Source organism: Crotalus tigris, unplaced genomic scaffold (assembly GCF_016545835.1).
Source record: "Crotalus tigris isolate CLP2741 ecotype Arizona unplaced genomic scaffold, ASM1654583v1 scf7180000017690.20705106771:4171800, whole genome shotgun sequence".
Classification (NCBI taxonomy): Eukaryota; Metazoa; Chordata; class Lepidosauria; order Squamata; family Viperidae; genus Crotalus; species Crotalus tigris.
In genome coordinates, this window is record NW_024096569.1 from 2,804,306 (window position 1) to 2,826,666 (window position 22,361).

The following is a 22,361-nucleotide window of genomic DNA, read 5'->3' on the forward strand; positions in this document are numbered from 1 at the left end:
GGGACTTGAAGGGGGCGGCGGACGCGCGCGAGAAAGGCGCGGTTTCGGTGGGCCGGGACTGGAGCGCCAATAGGGAATGGGTCCGGCGGTAGAGGGGGCGTGCCTTCGGGGTGGGCGTGGCCCGAGCTGTCAGAAGCAGCGCCCGGCCGCCTCGGCTGTCAGTCTGTCCTCCGCTTCGCAGCGAGGCGGTTCTTCTATGGGCGACGAGCGGGCGGCCGAGGAAGTAGCCGCCGCCACCGCCGCCGTCTCCCTGCGGGTTGTGGCCGCGGCCGCTTGGCACGTAGTCCGCGGCCGCCGCTTCTCGGACTTCCCGCGCGTCCTGACCTTCCTGGAGAGCGTGGCGGAGGCGGCGCCCGAGCTGGTGCCCTTCCAGCATCTGGCCAAGCTGCGCCTGGGTCTGCAGGCCAAGGTGGGTGAGCTTCCCGATCTGGACCGAGCAAAGCTCCTCGGGGAAGGGGATGATGGGCACTGGAGGGAGTGATGGGTCCGTGACCCGCTTGTGCCCCGTTTGGGGAGGGGTCACTTAACCAGGTTTGGGAAGCAATGAATGGGGTCTTTCTCCATCTGAGCTACTTTGAAGCCTGCTGGACTTCAACTCCCAGAATTCCCCAGCCAGCACAGCTGGCTGGGGAATTCTGGGAGTTGAAGTCCAGCAGGCTTCAAAGTAGCCCAGATGAAGCAAACGGGGCTAGAGAAACAGCATCTGCCCCAGCGTTGCACTGCCTTCGTTTTGAGTTTAGTGGGGAGCCGGTTGGAGACTTTTATTTATTAATTAATTTTATGAATGAAAAAAAAAAATACCCTCGGGTGGTTTTTAGGCAGAATCGTCCTCCACGGGCCCCCTCTCGCTTTGTCTTTTTTTGCCCAGATTGTCATGAACCTGCTGCAGGAAGATCAGCCCCCCGGGAAAATCTACGATGCTGTGGACAGCTACTTTCCAGAGAACGAGACTCCGCCCAGCCACGCCAAAGCAGTCAGTCTCCCCTTGTCTTTGTAGCAAGGGTCCTACTCTTTGTGGACAGCTCCATTCCCCTGGGCCTTAAGGAGATTCCGTCTCTCTGACCCCCCCCCCCTTTCTCTCTGATTTATTTATTTTTTTTCATCCATAGACGGCTGAGGACCTGAAGATGGTACGAACAGCCCAAGAAAACTTCAGAATCCTGGTACTGAGGTTGCTGAGTGACTGTATCAAGAGGGAAATCTATGTGCAGGTAAGGCTGGGAGGACATGGGTATCTACAGAAGGCTGAACCCCTTATCTGTCTGTCTATCTATCTTATCTAATCTATTTATCCAACCATCCATCTATCTATTCACCCATCCATTTATCCTTCCATCCATCAACCCATCCATTCATCCATCCAACCATCCATCTATCTATTCATCTTTCCCACCCCCTATCTATCTATCATCTGTCATCTATATCACTTCTTTTCTGTTTCTCTATATCATCTCTGTCTCCCGCTCTTTCTATCTATACCAGCGATTCTCAACCTGTGGGTCCCGACCACCATTTTTTTTCAGCTGGCGGCACCGCGCATGCGCGCCACGCCGCACATGCGCACCGCGCATGGGGACGCCGCCGCGCATGCGCGGCGCATCCTTATGACCAGGGTCGCCAGGAAAAAAAAGGTTGAGAACCACTGATCTATACCTATCATCTATATCACTTCTCTATTTCTCTATATCATCTGTCTCCCTCTTTATCTCTTGCTTTCTTCTCTTTATCTATTTTTATGTAATCTATCATCTATATCACTTCTCTATTTCTCTATATCATCTCTGTCTCCCTCTCTCTCTTGCTTTCTTCTCTTTTTCTATCTATATCTATTTAATCTATCATCTATATCACTATTTCTCTATATCATCTCTGTCTCTCTATCTCTTGTTCTCTTTCTCTTCCTCTCTCTCTCTTTCTCTCTCGCTCCCTCCCTCCCTACTGCCTATCTCTTTTCTCTCTCCCATCCCCTTCCCCCCCTCTGTCCTCCTCCACCTCTCCCTCTGTCTAATTTTTACTGAGATTATCAACATAGAAGTGAAACGGAAAAAAACAAGAAAAGGTGTTATCTTCCCGCTCTTTTCAGTCCAGTACCACCCAGCTAAGAAACTCGCAGCCTCAGCTTTTTACTTTTGCCCAGTTAGTCTAGAACAGGGGTAGGCAGCCTTGGCTCTTTTATGACTCGCGGACTTCAACTCCCAGAATTCCTGAGCCAGCCATGCTGAGGGGACAGGGAGAGGTTTCCAATCTGAGCCGTGCTGGCTCAGGAATTCTGGGAGTTGAAGTCCACGAGTCATGAAGGGGCCATAGTTCCCTCACACTGACTGAGGAATTCTGGGAGTTGAAGGTCCACAAGTCATCAAAGGGTCATAGTTTCCTCACGCTGGCTGAGGAATTCTGGGAGTTGAACTCCACAAGTCCTCAAAGGGTCATAGTTCCCTCACGCTGGCTGAGGAATTCTGGGAGTTGAAGTCCACAAGTCAGGTCCTAGTTCCCTCATGCTGGCTGAGGAATTCTGGGACTTGAAGTCCACAAGTCATAAAAAGGTCCTAGTTCCCTCACGCTGGCTGAGGGATTCTGGGAGTTGAAGTCCACAATTCATAAAGGGTCATAGTTCCCTCACGCTGGCTGAGGAATTCTGGGAGTTGAAGTCCACAAGTCATCAAAGGTCATAGTTCCCTCACGCTGGCTGAGGGATTCTGGGAGTTGAAGTGAGGAGTTCCCTCATTCTGGGAAGTTGTCATAAGTTCCCTCACGCTGGCTGAGGGATTCTGGGAGTTGAAGTCCACTCAAAGGGTCATAGTTCCCTCACGCTGGCTGAGGAATTCTGGGAGTTGAAGTCCACGAGTCATACAAGAGCCCAGGTGGCTTACCCCTGGTCTAGAACCACTTTCGATAGCAACAAACCTATCTCATCTCCAAATCCCAAAAGTCAGAATTTCATTTTTTGTTTCCTACTGTCTCGAGCCCAAAACCTACAAGCAGTTTGCATCCAGACAAAGCTGGATGTGTTCTTTTCTTGGATGAGAGCAATGCATTTCAGCCATCGCCACTACTGCCGTCGGTTTTCCCAGCCATTCTGCCATCAACAGGGAAACCTTGAGCCACACCGAGGGAAAAGAGGTCACAGCAAAGGAACCGGTTGCCTCTTTTGCCAGACGGGGTGAATTGAGCACCCCAGCTTCAAAGGGCAAATTTGAAGATGACAGAGCCTGCTTCGGGGCCTGGACAGGTGTTTGGCTTTCAATTATAAAGCCCAGTGCGTTGGGCATCCCTTTAGGCCTTATACAGACCGAACAGCCATTTGAACTAATATAGGACAGGTTCTCCTGCTGGAGCAGGGGGCTGGACTAGATGACCCACAAAGTCTCTTCCAATTCTGTTATTCCTCCTCCTCCTTTTCAAAAAGAGAATGGACAGCCATTTGTCTGAAATGGTATAGGGTCTCCCGCTTGAGCAGGAGGTTGGACTAGATGGCCTCCAAGGTCCCTTCCAACTCTGTCCGTCTATCCTATTCTAAACCCCAAGATCAGGGGTAGGCCACCTTGGCTCTTTTATGACTCGTGGACTTCAACTCCCAGAATTCCTGAGCCAGCCTGGCTCAGCTTGGAAACCTCTCCCTTTCCCCTCAGTGTGGCTGGCTCAGGAATTCTGGGAGTTGAAGTCCACCAGCCATGAAGGGGCCATAGTTCCCCCATGATGGCTCAGGAATTCTGGGAGTTGAAGTCCACGAGTCATGAGGGGGCCAAAGTTTCCCTCATGCTGGCTCAGGAATTCTGGGAGTTGAAGTCCATGAGTCATGAAGAGGCCATAGTTCCCCCATGCTCGCTCAGGAATTCTGGGAGTTGAAGTCCACCAGTCATAAAAGAGCCAAGTTTGAAGACCCCTCAGAGGAACATATGAAAGCATAATTAATGTTAATTAATGTAGACTTTATTAGTTTAGAGCAGGGGTAGGCAACCTTGGCTCTTTTATGACTCGTGGACTTCAACTCCCAGAATTTCTGAGCCAGCATGAGGGAAACTATGGCCCCTTCATGACTCGTGGACTTCAACTCCCAGAATTCCTGAGCCAGCATGAGGGAAACTTTGGCCACTTCATGACTCGTGGACTTCAACTCCCAGAATTCCTGAGCCAGCATGGGGGAAACTATGGCCCCTTCATGACTCGTGGACTTCAACTCCCAGAATTCCTCAGCCAGACTTTATGACTTGAAGTTCATGAGTCATAAAAGAGCCGCGGTTGCCTACCCCTGGTATAGGGTCTCCTACATGAGCAGGGGCTTGGACTAGATGACCTCCAGGGTCCCTTCCAACTCTGTTATTCTGTTATTCTTCCTCTTCCTCCTTTTCAAGACGAGACTGGACAGCCCCTTGTCTGAAATGGTGTAGGGTCTCCTGCTTGAGCAGGGGGTCGGACTAGACGACCTCCAAGGTCCCTTCCAACGCTGGTCTTCTGTATTCAGTAAAGACTGTCCTGTTGTTTGTTTAATTTTTTTTTTGTGGCTTTTAGGAATACCTGGAAACGGATTACGGGGAAGCCTTTGTGAAAGTGGTGGAGGAACTCTTCTGCGATTACCTCTGCCAGCTGGAACACATTCTCCCGGAGCCCAAATTCCAGCAGGTACGAAGGGGGGGGGGGGTAAAAGAGCCAGAAAGATAGCTGATGGGGGGAGAGGGAAAAGAAACGGCACTTGGGGCAGTGGCATTGCTGCTTTGTGGTAGGGCTGGATGAATTACAGGCCGTCCTCAACTTACAGCCGCCATGGAACGCCACGTTTACGTTGCTAAGTGGAAGCATTGGTTCGGTCAGTTTTGCCCCATTTTACAACCTTTCTTCCCTCCATTGTTAAGTGAATCGCTGTCAGTTGTTGAGTTAGGAACGTGGTGGTTACCAGGAGACTGGGAATTCCAGTGCCTCCTTAGCCATGAAAGCTGGCTGGGTGACTTTGGGCCAATCAGCAGGAGGCGGTGAGTTCTAGTCCCGCCTTAGCCATGAAAGCCAGCTGGGTGATTTTGGCCAATCATCAGGACATGGTGAGTTCTAGTCCCGCCTTAGGCATGAAAGCCAGCTGGGTGACTTTCGGCCAATCAGCAGGAGGCAGTGAGTTCTAGTCCCGCCTTAGTCACGAAAGCCAGCTGGGTGACTTTGGCCAATCATCAGGAGATGGTGAGTTCTAGTCCCGCCTTAGCCACGAAAGCCAACTGGGTGACTTTGGGCCAATCATCAGGAGGCAGTGAGTTCTAGTCCTGCCTTAGGCATGAAAGCCAGCTGGGTGACTTTGGCCAATCACCTGGAGACGGTGAGTTCTAGTCCCACCTTAGGCACAAAAGCCAGCTGGGCCTGTCCTTGCCTCTCAGCCCAACCTACCTCACAGGGTGGTTGTCCTGCAGCAAACAGGAGGAGAAAAGCCTGCTAAAATACGTTGACCGCTAAATACGTTGAGTTATTTGTTAAAAGAGTAACGGCGAGATACAAGCCAAAATAAAAACCGGCCCTGCAGATCACACGCAATTCTGGGCTTCCCCACACAAGGGCAGAGTGTGTGTGTGTGTGTGTGTGTATTTGTGTGTGCTGTACCTTGGGGGGGGGGCAGAATATTCCACGGGGCTGCACCTGTCGGCGTGCTTTAACCGGCGGGATCCACAGCGTCCTTTCCTTGCCAGACTGGGTGGGCTTGGATGGGGAAACGGGGGCGGGGGGAAAATTCCTCTTCTCTCCCTTTCCTTCCCAGCTGTTGGAGGCTGCCAGCCTCCAGACCCCCCACCAGCTTTCCCAACCCAGCATGACCATCCTAAACCAGTACTTCACCGCTGTGGGATACCAGCCTGCAGGTAAGTCTTTACGGGAGCCCCAGGGTGGGGTGGGGGGTCTTCTGTGGCCCCTTAACCTGCTCCCTCTCCTCTAGGTTGTGCTGAGGCCCCCTCCACCCCTCCCCATCTGTCAAGCACCCCACGCCAGAGCGAGGACGAGGACCCCCCCTCGCCGCCTTTGACCCCACAGCCGGGCAGGAGCCGAAGAGAAGATTCCCCTATCTGCCTCTCAGAAGGGTAAGCATCAGCCTGGACAGGTGGTCCTCGGCTTACGACCAAACTCGGTTGCTAAGCGAGACAAGTTTTCTCCCCCTTTTGCGACCTTTTTTTGCCCCAGTTCTTAAGGGAACCCTGGGAGTTTTTGAGCGAATTTGGTTTTCCCCATTGATTTTGTCTTGTTGGGAGATTGCGAAAAGGGGATCACACACACACACACACACACACACTCACACACACACACCCCAGGACGCTGCAGCTGTCACAAATACGAGTCGTTTTGCCAGGCGTCCAGATTTTGATCCCGTAAACCAGGAGGATGCTGTGAAAAAGGATCACAAGTCCCATATTGTAACTTCAAACAGTCGTTAAAGGAACGGTTGTAAGTTCAGGACAACCTGTAACACGGTCGTTAAGTGGATCCAGCTTCCCCCATTGAGTCCGCTCGTCAGAGGGTCACAAAAAGGGGATCGCCTGACACACACACCCCGGGACGCCGCGACCATCATAAATACGAGTCGGTTGCCGAGTGTCCGGAGTTTGATCGCGTGACCGTGCGGGGATGCTGTGACGGTTGTGTGAAAAAGGAGTCCCTTTTTTCAGTGCCATTGTAACTTTGAATGGTGACTGAAGCAACGGTCATAAGCCGAGGACTTCCCTTTGTTGTATTTCTCTTTCCCAATCTTGCCGCTTTTAAATAGCTGACCGTATCCCCTTTGTTATCTTCAGGGAATTGCACAGACTGTCCTCAATCAACTCGGAAACGGGTAGGTTTCAAGATCTCTCTCTTTTAACAACCCTGCAGAGTTAACACAGATGTACAAATCCAGTCCCACCTGAGGTGGTTGTTAAGTGAGTCACTGCAGTTCATTGAGTCGCTGTTGTTAAATGAATCAGGCTTCCCCCCTGACTTTTTGCTTGCCAGGCGGTCGCCAAAGAGGACCCCGGGATGCTGCCACCGTCATAAATACCAGTCAGTTGGCTCTTTGAGCCTTCTCCTGCGGCTTCCAGCCTCCTCCGCCATCAGCAGAGACAGACAGAGAGAGGCACTTGCAATTCCCTTCTCTCTCTCTCTCTCTCTCTCTCTCTCTCTCTCTCTCTCTCTGTATGTGTAAAAAAGAGAGTGGCCTCACACTGTTCTCGGACAAGCTGACAAGCTTATTGGGCGGGGCTCCTGCCTTTGCTGCGTCTCAGCAGGAAGCAGCAGAAAGCAACAGCTCTCTCTTTCCTCCCTCTCTCTCTCCTTCTCTCTCCATATCTCTCTCTCTCTCTCTCACTCTCTCTCTCTCTCTCACACACACACACACACACACACAGAGTGGGGGAAGAGGACTGGCAGAGCAAGGGCAGGAGAGAGCCAGCCCAATAAGAATGAGCTTGTGTGAGCTTGTCGGAGAACAGCGTGAAGCCAGCTTGCCAGGTGAGCAGATCAGAGAGAGAGAGAGAGAGAGAGAACTCATGCACAGCTGCCTCTATTTCTTTTTCATTAAACTCTTCAATCAAGCGCCCTCCCTCTCGCGCGCATACGCACGGACGCACCCAAGATTTGCAGGTCCCAGTCTTTTCTCTGGGAAACGGGTCCAAGTGGCTCTTTGATTGTTTGAGGTTGCCGACCCCTGGCCTAGAAGAAGCAAAACCACCTCCGGTTTTCCCCCTCGAAAGCTTGCTTATTAAACAACAGATTCCCTCGCCCCCACCCCACTGGGTGTTCACCACGTCCTGTAGTAATACTTCTTGCTACGGGGACTGTCCACCTCTCCATCGAGCGCCCTGCGTTAGTGACCTTGGTGTTCCTGCAGGCTTTCAAAAGACGCCCCTGCTGGCTGGGGAATTCTGGGAGTTGAAGTCCGCGCATCTTCCACGTTGCTACGGTTCAGAAACACTTGATTTAGACGCTAACCCTGGGTAAAGGCTTGGAAATAAATCTCTTGTTGTTGTTGTTTCTTTCTGTGGATGCAGCTGAAGATCTGGTGCCAGATTCAGAAAGCGAAAGAACCACCTCCCCTTTGAAGGTGAGGAAGAAGCTGAGCGATGGTTGGGTAGCAGGCGGGATTAAGACCAAGAGGATGAACAGAGGAGCAGAACACTCTTAGCTTACCTGCTGAAGGCCTGGACTGCTTGGCGTTAAAGCCAGGGTAACCCCTTTAGAATGTGGGGGTCCTTGGTGCTCTCTGAGCTTGGTTCTTTTCTTGCGGACGTTTCATGACCCAACTAGGTAACATCATCAGTGCTAGAAGGGAGGAGGGGTTTGTAGAATAGAGGAGGATTGTGGGGTCCTTGGTGCTCTCTGAGCTTGGCTGTTTAAAGAGTCAGCATATTGCCCCCCCCCCCTCCAAATAATCTGGGTCCTCATTTTACCAACTTTGGAATGCTGGGTCAGGACTGAACTGCTGGCAGTCGGCAGAGTTAGCCTGCAATACTGAATTCTAACCACTGGGAAGGGGAGGGGAGGAAGGAAATGGAATGAGAAGGAAGGAAGGAAGTGGAATGGGAAGGAAGGAAGGAGATGGAATGAGAAGGAGGAAAGAAGGAAACGAGAAAGAAGGAAAAACAGGCAGGAAGGAAACGAAGGAAGGAGAAAGAAAAAGAATGAAAAGGAGGAAGGAAAGGAGCAAAAGCACACACACTTATACACCGCTTCACAATGCTTCACAGCCCCCTCTAAGCGGTTTACAGAGTCAGTCTCTTCTTCCCTCCCCCCCCCCAACAACCTGAATCCTCAGGATGGGAAGGCTGAGTCCACCCCAAGCCAGTCAGCATCGAACTGCTGGCAGTGGGGCAGAGCCTGCAACCCTGTACTTTAATCACTGCGCCACACTGAGGCCGGATGCTCAAGTGTTCCTCCCTTTTCCCTCCACCCCCCCACCCCACCAGGGCGAATACCAGACCACCCGTCATCGCACCCTCATCCCCACTTTTCAGGAGCACCTCAGGGACAGCAGCAGCCCGTGAGTGACCCCTGCATACCTTTCAAAATTGCTTAACTTGAGACAACGCGCAATCTGGACGTTTCCGGCCAGGCGGTTCCTTGGCTTCCGCCACGTTTGCCCTGATGTGAGGGAGGGGAATCGACAGTCTCTCCTCCACTTCCGACCGCCGTTGAGCCCGTCTTTTCCGTCGCAAAGCGAGACCGTTCCTCTGTGAGCTCGGCCCCGTTTTGCGACCGTCCTCGCTGCACAGGGGCGCTAAGGGCATCACGGCGGTTGTTAAAATCAGCCGCCTGGTTAAGCAAATCTGGCTTCCCCGTTGCCCGTCGCTTGTCCGAAGGTCGCAAAAAGGGGGATCGCGGGAACGCCGGGATGCTGCGACCGTCATAAATACAAGTCGGTTGCACAAGCGTCTGAATTTGGATCGTGCAACCGCAGGGATGCTGCAACGGTAGTTAAGCGTGAAAAATTTAACTGGCAGCATCCCTGCAGTCGCGCAATCCAAATTTAGACGCTTGTGCAACTGACTCATATTTATGACGATCGCAGCGCAGCTATAACTGTTGTGATTCCTCGCCAGCCAGTGGATCCGGCAGTTGAGTCTGAGGAATCAGAGGATGAGGAGGGGCCTGGAGTGACATCAGAGTCAGAGGAAGGCTCTGAGGAGCTCCAGGACTTACAGTCGGACGAGGAGCCTGGCCCTTCTACTCGCTGAGACACAGCTGTGCTGGGAGCCTGAGTTGGACAGTGATGAAGAACAGCTGGGACAAATCACGGATGCACGAAGGCACAGGCAGGAGAAGCGAGTAGGACAGAGGAATGCAATGGGGTGCCTCCAAAGGCAAAGGAGAAGGCGTTAGGAAGCCATGCCTTGGCTGAATATTAAAAGGGAAGGCGTGGGAGGTGCTGGTTGCCAAAGACAACCGTTTGTGTTGGGGATCAAGTTTCTGTGAACTGTGTTTGTTTGCCTTGGACACTGACTCAGGTCTGTGAATAATAAAAGGGGATTGTTTTTTTCCTGCGGTTCCAGCCTGCTCGTTGGAAGAAAGGTTTTTCCTTGTGAGTTTAACAAGGACTCGTGTAGGCTGGGACAAAACAATCACTTTGAACACTCACTAAACCAGTGGTTCTCAACCTTTTTAATGCCGTGACCAACTGGTCATAAGTCGAGGACTACCCAACCGGTCATAAGTCGAGGACTTTCCCTGCCCGGGAGTGCTGTGCATGCGTGGTGCCGCCCCCTTGCGCCGGCTGAGGCGTAGCTGGCAAGGGGCAGCGACAGCGCAGGGCGACCACCGGCTGGGCCACCAGCTGGCCCAGCCCAAGGGAGATAAGGCACCCGCCGGGCCCCATGCGCGCCAGCAACCCTCCCTGCGCCCACCGGCCTCCCACCTCCCACCCCTGGCCCTCTTTTACTTATATTTTTAGTAGTTGCTCAGCAGGGAGGAGTGGAAGCTTCCAGACAGCTCGCCTTCGCTGCGTTTGCAGAATGGGGCTTTTGGCGGGCTCAGCAGGGCAGAGGCAGCCTGGACAATTCCTATTGGCTTTTGAAAGCCAATAGAAGTAGACTCTATTCAAGAGAGTCTATTCTAATTGGCTTTCAAAAGCCAATAGAATAAAAGGGAGCAGCACAGCTAAGGAAAAGGGGGAAAAAATGGCGGACTGCGTTGTTTGGCGACCCCCGTGAAATGGTCGTTCGACCCCAAATGGGGTCCCGACCCACAGGTTGAGAACCGCTGCACTAAATGGACTGCCATTAAGTCGAGGACTACCTCTATTTAAGTCGAAGGCCACCACAGCTGCAGTGTCCCACAATGGAGAACACTGGCATGAGGGGGACGGGGGCAAAGATTTACCTGCCGTTGTTTCCGGGCGCTCCTGAAACTGAGGAGGGAACGATTGCTCGCCAGTTCAGCGCCCGTTAACAACAAAGGGTGCCTGGGAAGACTAGTTTGGGGACAAGGATAGGCCCCGACAGTGGCTCGTCCCGCCTCATTTTAACATTTCAGCTTTTTAAAAAAAATTTCCTTCAAGGTTGAATAGTTCTCCGTTGTGATTGAACATCTCCGGCTGTCCCTCCGATAGAGACTTCCGAAGCCCAGCATTCGCCGGCGATTTTAGAACTTTATTCAGAAAACACGATAAAAAACTTGGACTTGGTTTCATCTGGAGGACGGAAGAGGAGTAGACGGCAGAGTGCGTTTTGTCTACGGCCGAGGCGGCGCGTCGAACGGCTCGCGTGTTTTGCGAGTTTGTCTCAGGAACGTGAAGGGCGGGACCCTGAGTGGTTGAGGCACCTTTGGGAACTGGAATGTTAGAAAGCCTTGGAAAAATAAAAGTGTTTGCAAATGCCTTTCTCGGAGGGGTCCTGGGGGGGGGGGCGGGGAACTCTCTGAGCTGGGTCAGATGTTTCGTGACCCAACGAGGGAATGTCATCAGTGCTACAAGGGAGGAGGAAGAGGACTGTGGGGTCCTTGGTACTCTCTGAGCCTGGCTGTTTTCTTGCAGATGTCTCATGACCCAACTAGGGAACATCATCAGTGTTAGAAGGGAGTGAGGTTTGCAGAGAGGAGGAGGAGGAAGAGGACTGTGGGGTCCTTGATGCTCTCTGAGCTTGGTTGTTTTCTTGTAGACGTTTCATGACCTAACTAGGTAACATCATCTATGTTAGGAGTGGGGTTTGTGGAGACGAGGAGGAGGACTGATGGGTCCTTGGTGGTCTCTGAGCTGGGTTGCTTTCTTGCAGACGTTTCATGACCCAACTAGGGAACGTCATCAGTGCTAGACGGCAGTGGGGTTTGCAGAGAGGAGGAGGGAACGATAGGAGGAGGAAGAGGAGAAGTGTGGGATCCTTGGTGGTCTCTGAGCTGGGCGGTTTTCTTGCAGACGTTTCATGACCTAACTAGGGAACATTATCAGTGTAGGAGGGAGTTGGTTTTGCATGGAAGAGGAGGAGGACTGTGGGGTCCCTGATGCTCTCTGAGCTTGGAGGTTTTCTTGCAGACGTTTCATGACCTAACTAGGTAACATCATCTATGTTAGGAGTGGGGTTTGTGGAGAGGAAGAGGAGGACTGTGGGGTCCCTGGTGCTCTCTGAGCTTGGTGGCTTTTCTTGCAGACGTTTCATGACCCAACTAGGGAACGTCATCAGTGCTATTGGCAGGGAGTGTCTTCCACGGAATGGGAAAGAGTGAAAAATTGAGGTTTGTCGCCCTCGGAACAAGAGGAAGAAGCAGCGCTGGCTTCTCCAGCCTGGAGGAATCGGCGTGCTTCTAAAGGAAAGCGCTATCCTGCCTGGCTTGGCGTTTGGGGATTAGCCGAGAGCTTTGATTTCCTCAGCAGCCCGGGGGGGGGGAGGAAGCAGGGCCCCCCTCAAGGCTGATCCTCCCCCCCAAAGATGGGGTTCACTTGCTGGGTGACGCGGATGAAGGTGGTCCGACGGCTGAGCTCCTTCAGCTTGGCGGCGCCCACGTAGGTGCAGGTGGAGCGGATCCCGCCCAGGATGTCCCTCAAGGTGTGCTCCACGTCCCCCTTGAAGGGCACCTCCACCACTTTGCCTTCGGAGGCCCTGCGGGGGGAAGAGTGAGGAGGGGGCGTTGCAAGGAAGGTCCTCCCCTGGCGGACCTCCCAGCTCCCTTCCAGCGCTGTGACTCTATGATCGGCTAGCTCTTTTAGGGCAGGGGTCTGCATGGCTGGCTGGGGAATTCTGGGAATTGAAGTCCACAATTCTTTTAAGTGGCCGAGATTGTAGATTCCTGGTCTAGGCTACCAGTGGGATCCAGGGTGAAAGTTCCTCCCTTTCTCCTTCCCATTTATATTTTTCTATTAACTCACATATATACATATATATATATACACATACATGTATATACGTATACACAAACATGCACATATATATATATATACATACACATATATACACACATATACATATATATCATGGGTGTCAAACTGCTGTCTCATGGGCCGGTTTCATTGTACTGAAGCCGTCCCACCCCATTGCCGGCACTGGCAAAACCGGCCCAATACGTGACATCGCGAGTTTGACATCCGATATACTTGTACACACACACACATATATGTGTGTGTGTATGTATATATGTATATATATATTGTGTGTGTGTGTGTGTGTGTGTGTATGTGTGTGTATGTGTGTGTGTATATATATATATATATAAATTTGATTTTGTTGACAAAGTTAAAGGGAGACTAGCATAGCTATTTCGAGCTATTTAGCTCTCATCGGCTAGCCATACCCTTCTGAGATTCAAACTTGGGCTGATTGCATGTTAGCTGATGAGAGCCAAATAGCTCAAAACAGCTATACTAGTCTCACTTTAACTCTTTGTCAGCAAAATCTAAATTTACAGAAATAGTTTATTGCAGTAGCGAGTTGAGCCTGCAAAACGCTCCTAGATTGGGGCTGAAAGGCAAAAGTAATCATAACAGTAGACCAGGTGCTCTATTAGACACTTACTATATATATATATGTATGTATGTATATATGTAGGTCTTCGTTGTTTGGGTTTTCTCCCGCGTAAGATTGGAAGTGTCTTGGCGACGTTTCGACGAAGTCCCATTCGTCATCTTCAGGCTGGTGTTTTCAGCTTCGTGCTTCGAGGAGCACGAAGCTGAAAACACCAGCCTGAAGATGATGAATGGGACTTTGTCGAAACGTCACCAAGATACTTCCAATTTTACGCGGGAGAAAACCCGAACAACCAAAGACCTACATACAAAAACCCGCGAAAACCTCAGAAAACAAATATGTGTGTGTGTGTGTGTGTGTGTGTGTATGTTTTCTGAGGTTTTCGCGGGTGTTTGTATGTAGGTCTTTGGTTGTTCGGGTTTTCTCCCGCGTAAAATTGGAAGTGTCTTGGCGACGTTTCGACAAAGTCTCATTCGTCATCTTCAGGCTGGTGCTTTCGGCTTTGTGCTTCTAGGAGCAATGTGTGATTGTAGCTGTTTCCTCCTTTTAACTGCCAGTGGGGATATGAACTGATTGGATGAGAGCTTGGCTGTGTTCTGATTGGATGGAGGTGTATTCTGATTGGTTAGGAGCTTGGCTGTGCTCTGATTGGCTGGGGAGTTGGCTGTGTTCTGATTGGCTGGGGAAGTGTTCTGTTTGGGTGGGGGCTTTGTTGTGCTCAGGTTAGTCTGAGTTGCAGGGGGGTTTAAAATGGTGAACTGCATTGCTATTTTTTGGCTTCGCGTTCGTGGTCGTGCCTCATCTTCATGGTGGTGTCAGTTTGCTTCATGTATGGATTGGAGGGGTTTAAAGTGGCTAATGATGCAGCTGTGGTCTGGCTTCTGGTTTGTGGTCGTGCCTTATCATCGGTGTGCCACTGAATAACCAAAGACCTACATACATATATATATACATACACACACACACACACAGAGAGAGATTGCACTGTGTGGAATGATTTTTTTATGAATTTTAGTTTTTTTTAGGTTTGTTTTTTTTTTTTTTTTTGGTAAACCTTAAAAGGAAAAGGGGCGTTGCAGGAAAGTCCTCCATTGGCAGACCTCCAAGGTCCCTTCCAGCCCAATGACTCTATGATGCTAGCTAGGGAATGCTGGGAGTTGAAGTCTGCAAGTCTTAAAGTGGCCGAGCTTGCAGACCCCTGATCTAGTCTTAGCCCCTGATCTGTGTCAAGATTCAAATTAAGCAGAGGGGAACTGCCTGGAAAACCCATCTCTTCGTCACTTGGGAATGGATCCTACTGTCTTACTCCTCCTATAATAGATTGGGAGAAGCAGGGATCCTTCCCAGGTGGAAATTCACCATGGTGGCGGAAGGGATGGTAATCCAATAGCACAACGATCCCATGGACCGTTTCCTGCTATCGCCGAGTGAGGGGCGCTACAGGAAAGTCCTCCGATGGCAGACCTCCAAGGTCCCTTCCAGCCCTTCTGACTCTATGATGCTGATTGGGGAATGCTGGGAGTTGAAGTCCGCAAATCTTAAAAGGGTAACCATTAACGTTAACCACTTCCGGTTTCCGTACCGATAGTCGGCTACTCCTCCGGTGTATTTCTTCATAGACACCTCGGAGCTCATGCCATAAAAAAGCTTGTATTTCTTGCCTTCCTTTTCAATCAGGTCCCCCCCAGATTCGGTGTGTCCAGCCAACATGCCTCCCACCATCACAAAGTCTGCACCGGCGCCTGTGGGACACAATTCAAATTATACAGGCAGAGCCAGCAGCTCTCCCGCCCAAGACGCAAAGATAGATGATAGATAGATGGATGGATGGATAGATAGATAGATAGATATAGACAGACAGACAGACAGACACAGATAGACATAGATGATGACAGATAGATACAGACATAGATAGATAGTTGATGTCAGAATCCAATTATATTTCATCTTTAATCATCAAATATAGAAAACTCCAATTCTGCCTTCTCTGGATTCTGCCATAAGAGGGAGAGAAGGGGGAGAACAAAGGGGCTTTATGGCCCTCACTTCCTTCAGTAGACTTCTAAGGAGCTGAATGTGTTTATTGCAACCTCAAAGAGTTTGAATGTAAATAGCACCAAAGAACCTTACCATAACAAAGGGGGCTATTTACCTTTCATGTAGTTTATCTGAAGTCTCCATCCAGACGGAAGAAAGGAACAAAGGGGTGGAATTGTGATGCCTGAAACTATCACTGGAAGGGGGGGTGATTGGGTGGGACTGCTGGGGAACCCCTTAAAACCTTGAATGGGAGAGCTTGGACCCCAAGTCCTGTCTAGCACGCCTGCAACCACTTCTTCTTAATAAAGGATTCCTGTTGGAAGAATTATTCCAAGAGTTCTGTCATCTTAAGATGCAAAGTGGGGTGGGTCCTTACAGATAGATAGATAGATAGATAGATAGATAGATAGATAGATAGATAGATAGATAGATAGATAGATAGAGACAGACAGACAGACAGACAGACAGACAGACACAGATAGATAGATAGACATAGATGATAGATACAGACACAGATAGATAGACAGACAGACAGACACAGATAGATAGACATAGATGATGATAGATAGATAGATACAGACATAGATAGATAGATGATAGAGTTAGATAGACAGAGACACAGATAGACATAGATGATAGATAGATAGATAGATAGACACATAGACAGACAGACAGATAGATAAATAGACATAGATGAGAGACAGACAGATAAATAGATATAGATAGATAGATAGATAGATAGATAGATAGATAGATAGATAGATAGATAGATAGACAGATAGACAGAGATAGAGATAGACACAGATGAGATAGAGATAGATAGATAGATATAGATAATAGAAATAGATAGATATACATATATAGATAGATACACATATATATACATACGTATACATATACATATACACAGGCAGTCCTCAACTTACAACAGTTCATTTAGTGACCGAAGTGACAACGGTGCTGAAAAAAAGGGACTTATGACCATTTTCCCACACGACCGTTGCAGCCTCCCCCACGGTCACGCGATCAAAATTCAGACGGTCGCAGCATCCCCGGGGGGGGGGGAAATTGTCACGTGATCCCCTCTTGGGACCTCCTGACAAGCAAAGTCCATGGGGAGGGAAGCCAGATTCACTTAACAACCGTGTTACCAAATTAACAACTGCAGTGGTTCCCTTAACAGTTGCGGCGAGAAAGGTCGTCCAACGGGGCAAAACTCGCCGTGTTTCCCCAAAAGGAAGGCCTACACCAACCATAAGCCCTAGCTTGATTTTGGGGGGGTGGGCCTAATATGAGGCCTACCCCAAGAATAAGCCCTAGTTTTGGGGCGAGGCACACACCTAAAAATCAAGCTAGGGTCGGGGTGGGGGGTAGGGGAGCCGCCCCGCACCCACTCAACTTGCAGCCAGGCCTCCTCGCCGGCCCACTTCTTCTGAGGCCTCTTTTACAGCCAGGCTTGCATTTTTCAGTCACGGGTCTTTCCAGAAGGCTTCTACAGCCGAGAATCGAGCGATGGGCTCAATCCGTGGCTCAGTTCTGCAAGAGATCTGCAGCCGAGCACCAAGCCATGGATTGAATCTATAGCTCGGTCGTCGGCTGCTTCGGCCTTCTGGAAAGGCCTAACTGCAAGACCCAGGCCCAAATACAGCTACAGAACTTCTGCCCCAGAAGAAGTGGACCGGCTGGGTGGTGCTGTCGTTGACGGAGGTAAGGTAAGGCCTACCCCCAAAATAAGACCTGGTGCCTCTTTTGGAGGCAAAATAAAATAATAATAAGACCCGGTCTTATTTTCGGGGTAACACGGTACTAACTGTCTTGCTTAGCAACGGAAATTTTGGGCTCAATTGTTGTAAGTCGAGGACTAACCCGTACAGGCTAGTTCTCACTTAACAACCATTCCTTTGGTGACCAAGGTTACAACAGTACGTGGGAAAAGTGGCTTAAAAACGGTCCTCGCGCTTACGACCGTCACGGCATTCCTACATCAAATTTGGGACGGCTGGCGACTGGTGTGGATTTACGACGGTTGCAGCATTCCAGGCTCACGTGATCCCCATTTGTGACCTTCCCAGCCGGCTTCCGACAAGCAATAGGGGATTCCAGATTCGCTTAACGACTCCCTGACTCACTTAAAAACGTTTTTAATCACCGTGGCAGGAAAGGTCATAAAATTGGGTGTGCTCGCTTAACTGCTCTGCTTAACGGAGGAAAGTATAGTCTCAATTGCTGTTGTAAGTCGAGGACTGCCTGTATTGCCCCAGCACTATCTCAGCACACCTAACCGGCAGAATATGGAAAACGGGGTTTTACCAAAAGCTTTGGCCACATCCCCTGGGCAATGGCAGCCTCCATCCTGCAGAAAAGAGAGCAGAAAGTTAAATCTCAGCCTGCCCGTATTTTATTTAAGCAGACATCAACTCATGCAAAGGGGTGCAAAGGAACAGGTAGAGCAAGATTCTAGTCCTCAAGGACAATATAAATATGAGCCAGACAAAGAGGAGGTTGAGTGAAGCAATGATTGCGCTGGACTTGTGAGAATTATACTGTTTGCCCAGATCAGGGGTAGGCAACCTTGGCTCTTTTATGCCTCGTGGACTTCAACTCCCAGAATTCCTGAGTCAGCATGGCTCAGCTTGGAAACCTCTCCCTTTCCCCTCAGTGTTGCTGACTCAGGAATTCTGAGAGTTGAAGTCCACGAGTCATAAAAGAGCCAAGGTTGCCTACCCCTGGCCCAGATCAACAAGGATTCTTAAACCGGCTTGTACGGCAACACAGAAGGAAACCCTGAAAATGATGTCAAAAGCCAAAGAAAGCCACTTGATTCCAATATAAACATGTGTTTTCCTTTATCCAACACCTTTATTCTATAAAACATTACTGAAGTCTCTGGTAACTTGTCCCCTTCCAGGAACACTACAAATCTCCAATCCGGGCAACTTGAAGACCCAGAATTCCCTAGCCAGCATACTCATTGTGGCCCTGCTTACTCTCTTATAATCCCTTCCTCTCCAATCTCCCCGCTTTAAGGGATAGGAGGAAAAAAAAAACAGGCATGGCTGGCTGGGGAATTCTGGGAATTGAAGTCCACTTACTCTCTTATAATCCCTTCCTCTCCAATCTCCCCGCTTTTAAGGGATAGGAGGGGAAAAAAAACAGGCATGACCGGCTGGGGAATTCTGGGAGTTGAGGTCCACAGGTCTTCAAGTTGCCAAGATTGGAGACCGCGATCGGCAGATTGCTGTTCCTAGAACTTAAATACGGTTAAGTAGCAGCTTTCACTTTCTCACCGAGATGATGTGTCCCCCGAGACCGTGGGCAGCGTCCGCACACTCCATGACGGCGCTGAGTTGAGGGTAGCCCACCCCGGTCTTCTTCCGGGTGGTACAAACGGAGCCTGAAATAAGCCAGGATTAAGCCAGGAAGATCCCTATCAAGAATCTAATGGTCCCTAGCTGCAAGATTACTTGTGGGGCAATATTGGAAGAAAAACTCTTTGCCTACTATGGAAGAATGGATAGTTAAGGTGTCTAATTTAGCAGAAATGGCGAAAATCTCCGCCTATTTGAAGGACCATTCACAAGAAAAATATATTTCGGTTTGGAGAAGATGGATTGATTATATTCAAAAGAAATATGAGACTGAAAAGTATTATCTTGCTTATGAGTAGATTTTAGATTATTTTTAATAGTTCAATATGGTTGAATTTATATTATTTTTAGTATTATGGTTTAATTATGTTATTATTTTTGTTTTTAATTTGTTAATACTTGTTTTGAAAAGGAGTTAAAGTGTGTTATGGATTTGATTGTTAGTATAGTCGGGTTATGTTAGTTAGATTATGCTTGTTTATTTTTTTACCCTGTAATCAGGTCTGGGAAGTGGGGGAGGGGGGGAAGGGGTGGGAGGGGTTTGGGTTATAATGTATTCAATTTGTAAAACTTTTAATAAAATAAAAAATAATAAAAAAGAATCTAATGGTCCCCAGCTCTTCAGCAGGGGCAACCTAGACTAAAATTTTCAGCCCAGATCGATCGGGCGTTACCTGGTCCGATCCCCACTTTGATGATGTCGGCGCCTGACAAAATGAGTTCCTCCACCATTTCGCCCGTCACGACGTTCCCGGCCTGCAGAGGCAAAAAAAAAAAAAAAAAAAGAGGGGCAAGAAATGGGTGAGACCCACGTGAAAGCAGCTAGGCAACTTTGGGCCATGACCTGGAGATGGTGAGTTCTAGTCTCCCCTTAGCCATGAAAGTCGACTGGGTGGCTTTGGGCCAATCACCAGGAGACTGAGTTGTAGTCCCGCCCTAGGTATGAAAGTCGACTGGGTGGCTTTGGGCCAATCACCAGGAGACTGAGAGTTTTAATCCTGCCCTAGGTGTGAAAGCCGACTGGGTGGCTTTGGGCCAATCACCAGGAGACTGAGAGTTGTAGTCCTGTCCTAGGCATGAAAGCCGACTGGGTGGCTTTGGGCCAATCACCAGGAGACTGAGAGTTGTAGTCCCGCCCTAGGCGTGAAAGCCGACTGGGTGGCTTTGGGCCAATCACCAGGAGACTGAGAGTTGTAGTCCCGCCCTAGGCATGAAAGCCGACTGGGTGGCTTTGGGCCAATCACCAGGAGATGTTGACTTCTAGTCCCACCTTATACATAAAAACTGGCTAGATGATTTTGGGCTAATTACCAGGAGGTGGTGAATTCTAGTCCTGCCTCAAGCACAAAAGCTGGCTGGGTGATTTTGGGTCAATCCCCAAGAAGCTGTGGCTTCTATTCATGCCTTAGGTGTGAAAGCCTAAGTGACTTTGGACCAATCCCCCTCTCTCTCTTAGCCCAGCCCACCTCACAGGGTTGTTGTTCTAGAAAAAAAAAAGAAGGAAAGCATGTTGGAGATATCGGCCACCTTGACTTATTTGTAAAAATAATAAAGATGAGAGAGGGAGAGGGAGGGAGAGAGAGAGAGACAGAGATAAAGATAGATAGATAGATACATAGATAGATAGATAGATAGATAGATAGATAGATAGATAGACAGACAGACAGACAGACAGACAGACATAATGGATAGATAGATGAGAGATAGATGATAGAGATAGATAAACAGACAGACAGACAGACAATGGATAGATGAGAGATAGATGATATAGATAGATAGATATAGAGATATGAATAGATGGATGATAGATAGATAGATAGATAGATAGATAGATAGATAGATAGACAGACAGATAGATACATAGATGACATATAGATAATAGATAGATGAGAGATAGATAATAGATAGATGATAGATGATAGAGATAGATGATATAGATAGATAGATAGATAGATAGATAGATAGATAGATAGATAGATAGATAGATAGATGTAGGTAGGTCGATAGGTAGATTAGATAGATAGATAGATAGATAGATGTAGGTAGGTCGATAGGTAGATTAGATAGATAGATAGATAGATAGATAGATAGATAGATAGATAGATAGATAGATAGATAGATAGATAGATAAGTGACAGACAGAGAGAGAGAAAGAGCCAACTGAGGACCAAAACCCACAACGGACCACACAGCCAAGTCTGAAACGTGAAAATTTTAAAACCACCTTTTAAAAAGTCTTAAAATCTTCCCTGCTGGCCTCAAGGGGAACCGTGGGATGTCCACGTACCATGATGGTGTGATCCGGGTACCGCTTCCTCAAATCCCTCAAGAACTGGACGAAATGTTCGGAGTAGCCGTTGGCCACATCCAGACAGATGTACCGGATCTGCGGCACAGCCTCCAGGACTCGCTCCAAGTGCTCCAGGTCGGAGGTGCCGGTGCTGGCAGCCACGTTCTAAGGGCAAGCGGCGAGCAGAGAATTCACAAACATGGAAGGAAAAAAAAAAAAAGGCTACGGACTGAGTTGAAAAGTCCCGCAGAGCCATTAACAAGAAGCTAACAGAATAACAAGAGCTGGGAGGAACCTCAGAGATCTCCTAGTCCAGCCTCTTGCTCAAACAATGAGCCGAGGTGGCGCAGCAGTTAGAGTGCAGTACTGCAGGCCACTTTAGCTGACTGTGTTCAGCAGGTCAGCGGTTCAAATCTCACCGGCTCAAGGTTGACTCAGCCTTCCATCCTTCTGGGGTAGGTAAAATGAGGACCCAGATTGTTGGGGGCAATGTAAAATATATATATACATTGCTTACTGGTGTACACCGCTTAGAGAGTGCTTGCACTTAAAGCGGTATATAAGTCTCATAAATAAATAAATAATAAATAAATAAATAATGAACAGAAAACCTTATTATACCATTCGTGAACGAACGAATAAAAGTCAGGCAAAAGCGATGGGGGAGGGTTTGGAGGTGGGATAAAGAGTTATAAATCGATCCATCAAATACATTTGCGAGAAAGAAACTATAAAGCAGTGGTTCTCAACCTTTTTAATGCCGCGACCCCCAACCGGTCGTAAGTCGAGGACTACTCAACCGGTTGTAAGTTGAAGACTACTCAACTGGTGCAGCACCGTTTGCAGAATGGGACTTTTGGCGGGCTCAGCAGGGCAGAGACAGCCTGGACAATTCCTATTGGCTTTTGAAAGCCAATAGAATTAGACTCTATTCAAGAGAGTCTATTCTATTGGCTTTCAAAAGCCAATAGAATAAAAGGGAGGAGCACAGCTAAGGAAAAGGGGGGGGGAAATGGCGGACTGCGTTGTTTGGCGACCTCCGTGAAATGGTCGTTCGACCCCAAATGGGGTCCCGACCCACAGGTTGAGAACCACTGCTATAAATTGACAGTCTCAGCTTCATACAGAGAACACATATATAAAATGTTTTACAGGTGGCACTTGCCACCAACAAGATTAGTGAAAATGTTTAAAAGCATGGCAGAGAAATGTTGGAAATGTAAACACAAAGCAGGTACTGATTATCATGTGATGGACATGTGTTAAAGCAAGGAGATGTTG

The 22,361-nt window shown here is 49.0% G+C and overlaps 2 protein-coding genes across 6 annotated transcripts in view; one reads left to right on the plus strand and one right to left on the minus strand.

Annotated features, from left to right (window-relative positions):
- The window catches only part of TINF2 (TERF1 interacting nuclear factor 2), a 22,670-nt gene continuing 309 nt past the window's right edge, over positions 1 to 22,361 (plus strand). Inside the window, exons 1-10 of one of the 5 annotated variants that reach the window (XM_039338036.1) lie at positions 1 to 409; positions 869 to 973; positions 1,110 to 1,211; positions 4,510 to 4,620; positions 5,732 to 5,831; positions 5,906 to 6,047; positions 6,756 to 6,793; positions 7,986 to 8,038; positions 8,901 to 8,974; positions 17,336 to 18,490. In XM_039338036.1, the coding sequence (XP_039193970.1) occupies positions 77 to 409; positions 869 to 973; positions 1,110 to 1,211; positions 4,510 to 4,620; positions 5,732 to 5,831; positions 5,906 to 6,047; positions 6,756 to 6,793; positions 7,986 to 8,038; positions 8,901 to 8,974; positions 17,336 to 17,366 (1,089 nt within the window). In that variant the 5' untranslated portion in view covers positions 1 to 76 and the 3' untranslated portion in view covers positions 17,367 to 18,490. Of the gene's footprint in view, positions 410 to 868; positions 974 to 1,109; positions 1,212 to 4,509; positions 4,621 to 5,731; positions 5,832 to 5,905; positions 6,048 to 6,755; positions 6,794 to 7,985; positions 8,039 to 8,900; positions 8,975 to 9,537; positions 9,582 to 10,987; positions 11,307 to 17,335; positions 18,491 to 22,361 lie in introns of those variants that run through there. The other 4 variants (XM_039338037.1, XM_039338040.1, XM_039338039.1 and 1 more) reach the window with 4 other exon arrangements.
- Positions 11,746 to 22,361, minus strand: part of GMPR2 (guanosine monophosphate reductase 2) — a 17,033-nt gene continuing 6,417 nt past the window's right edge. The window contains exons 5-10 of the mRNA XM_039338042.1: positions 21,078 to 21,245; positions 19,465 to 19,546; positions 18,710 to 18,816; positions 17,733 to 17,775; positions 14,965 to 15,124; positions 11,746 to 12,521 (exon numbers count right to left, since the gene is read on the minus strand). Of these exons, the coding sequence (XP_039193976.1) occupies positions 12,326 to 12,521; positions 14,965 to 15,124; positions 17,733 to 17,775; positions 18,710 to 18,816; positions 19,465 to 19,546; positions 21,078 to 21,245 (756 nt within the window). The 3' untranslated portion in view covers positions 11,746 to 12,325. The remainder of the gene's footprint in view (positions 12,522 to 14,964; positions 15,125 to 17,732; positions 17,776 to 18,709; positions 18,817 to 19,464; positions 19,547 to 21,077; positions 21,246 to 22,361) is intronic.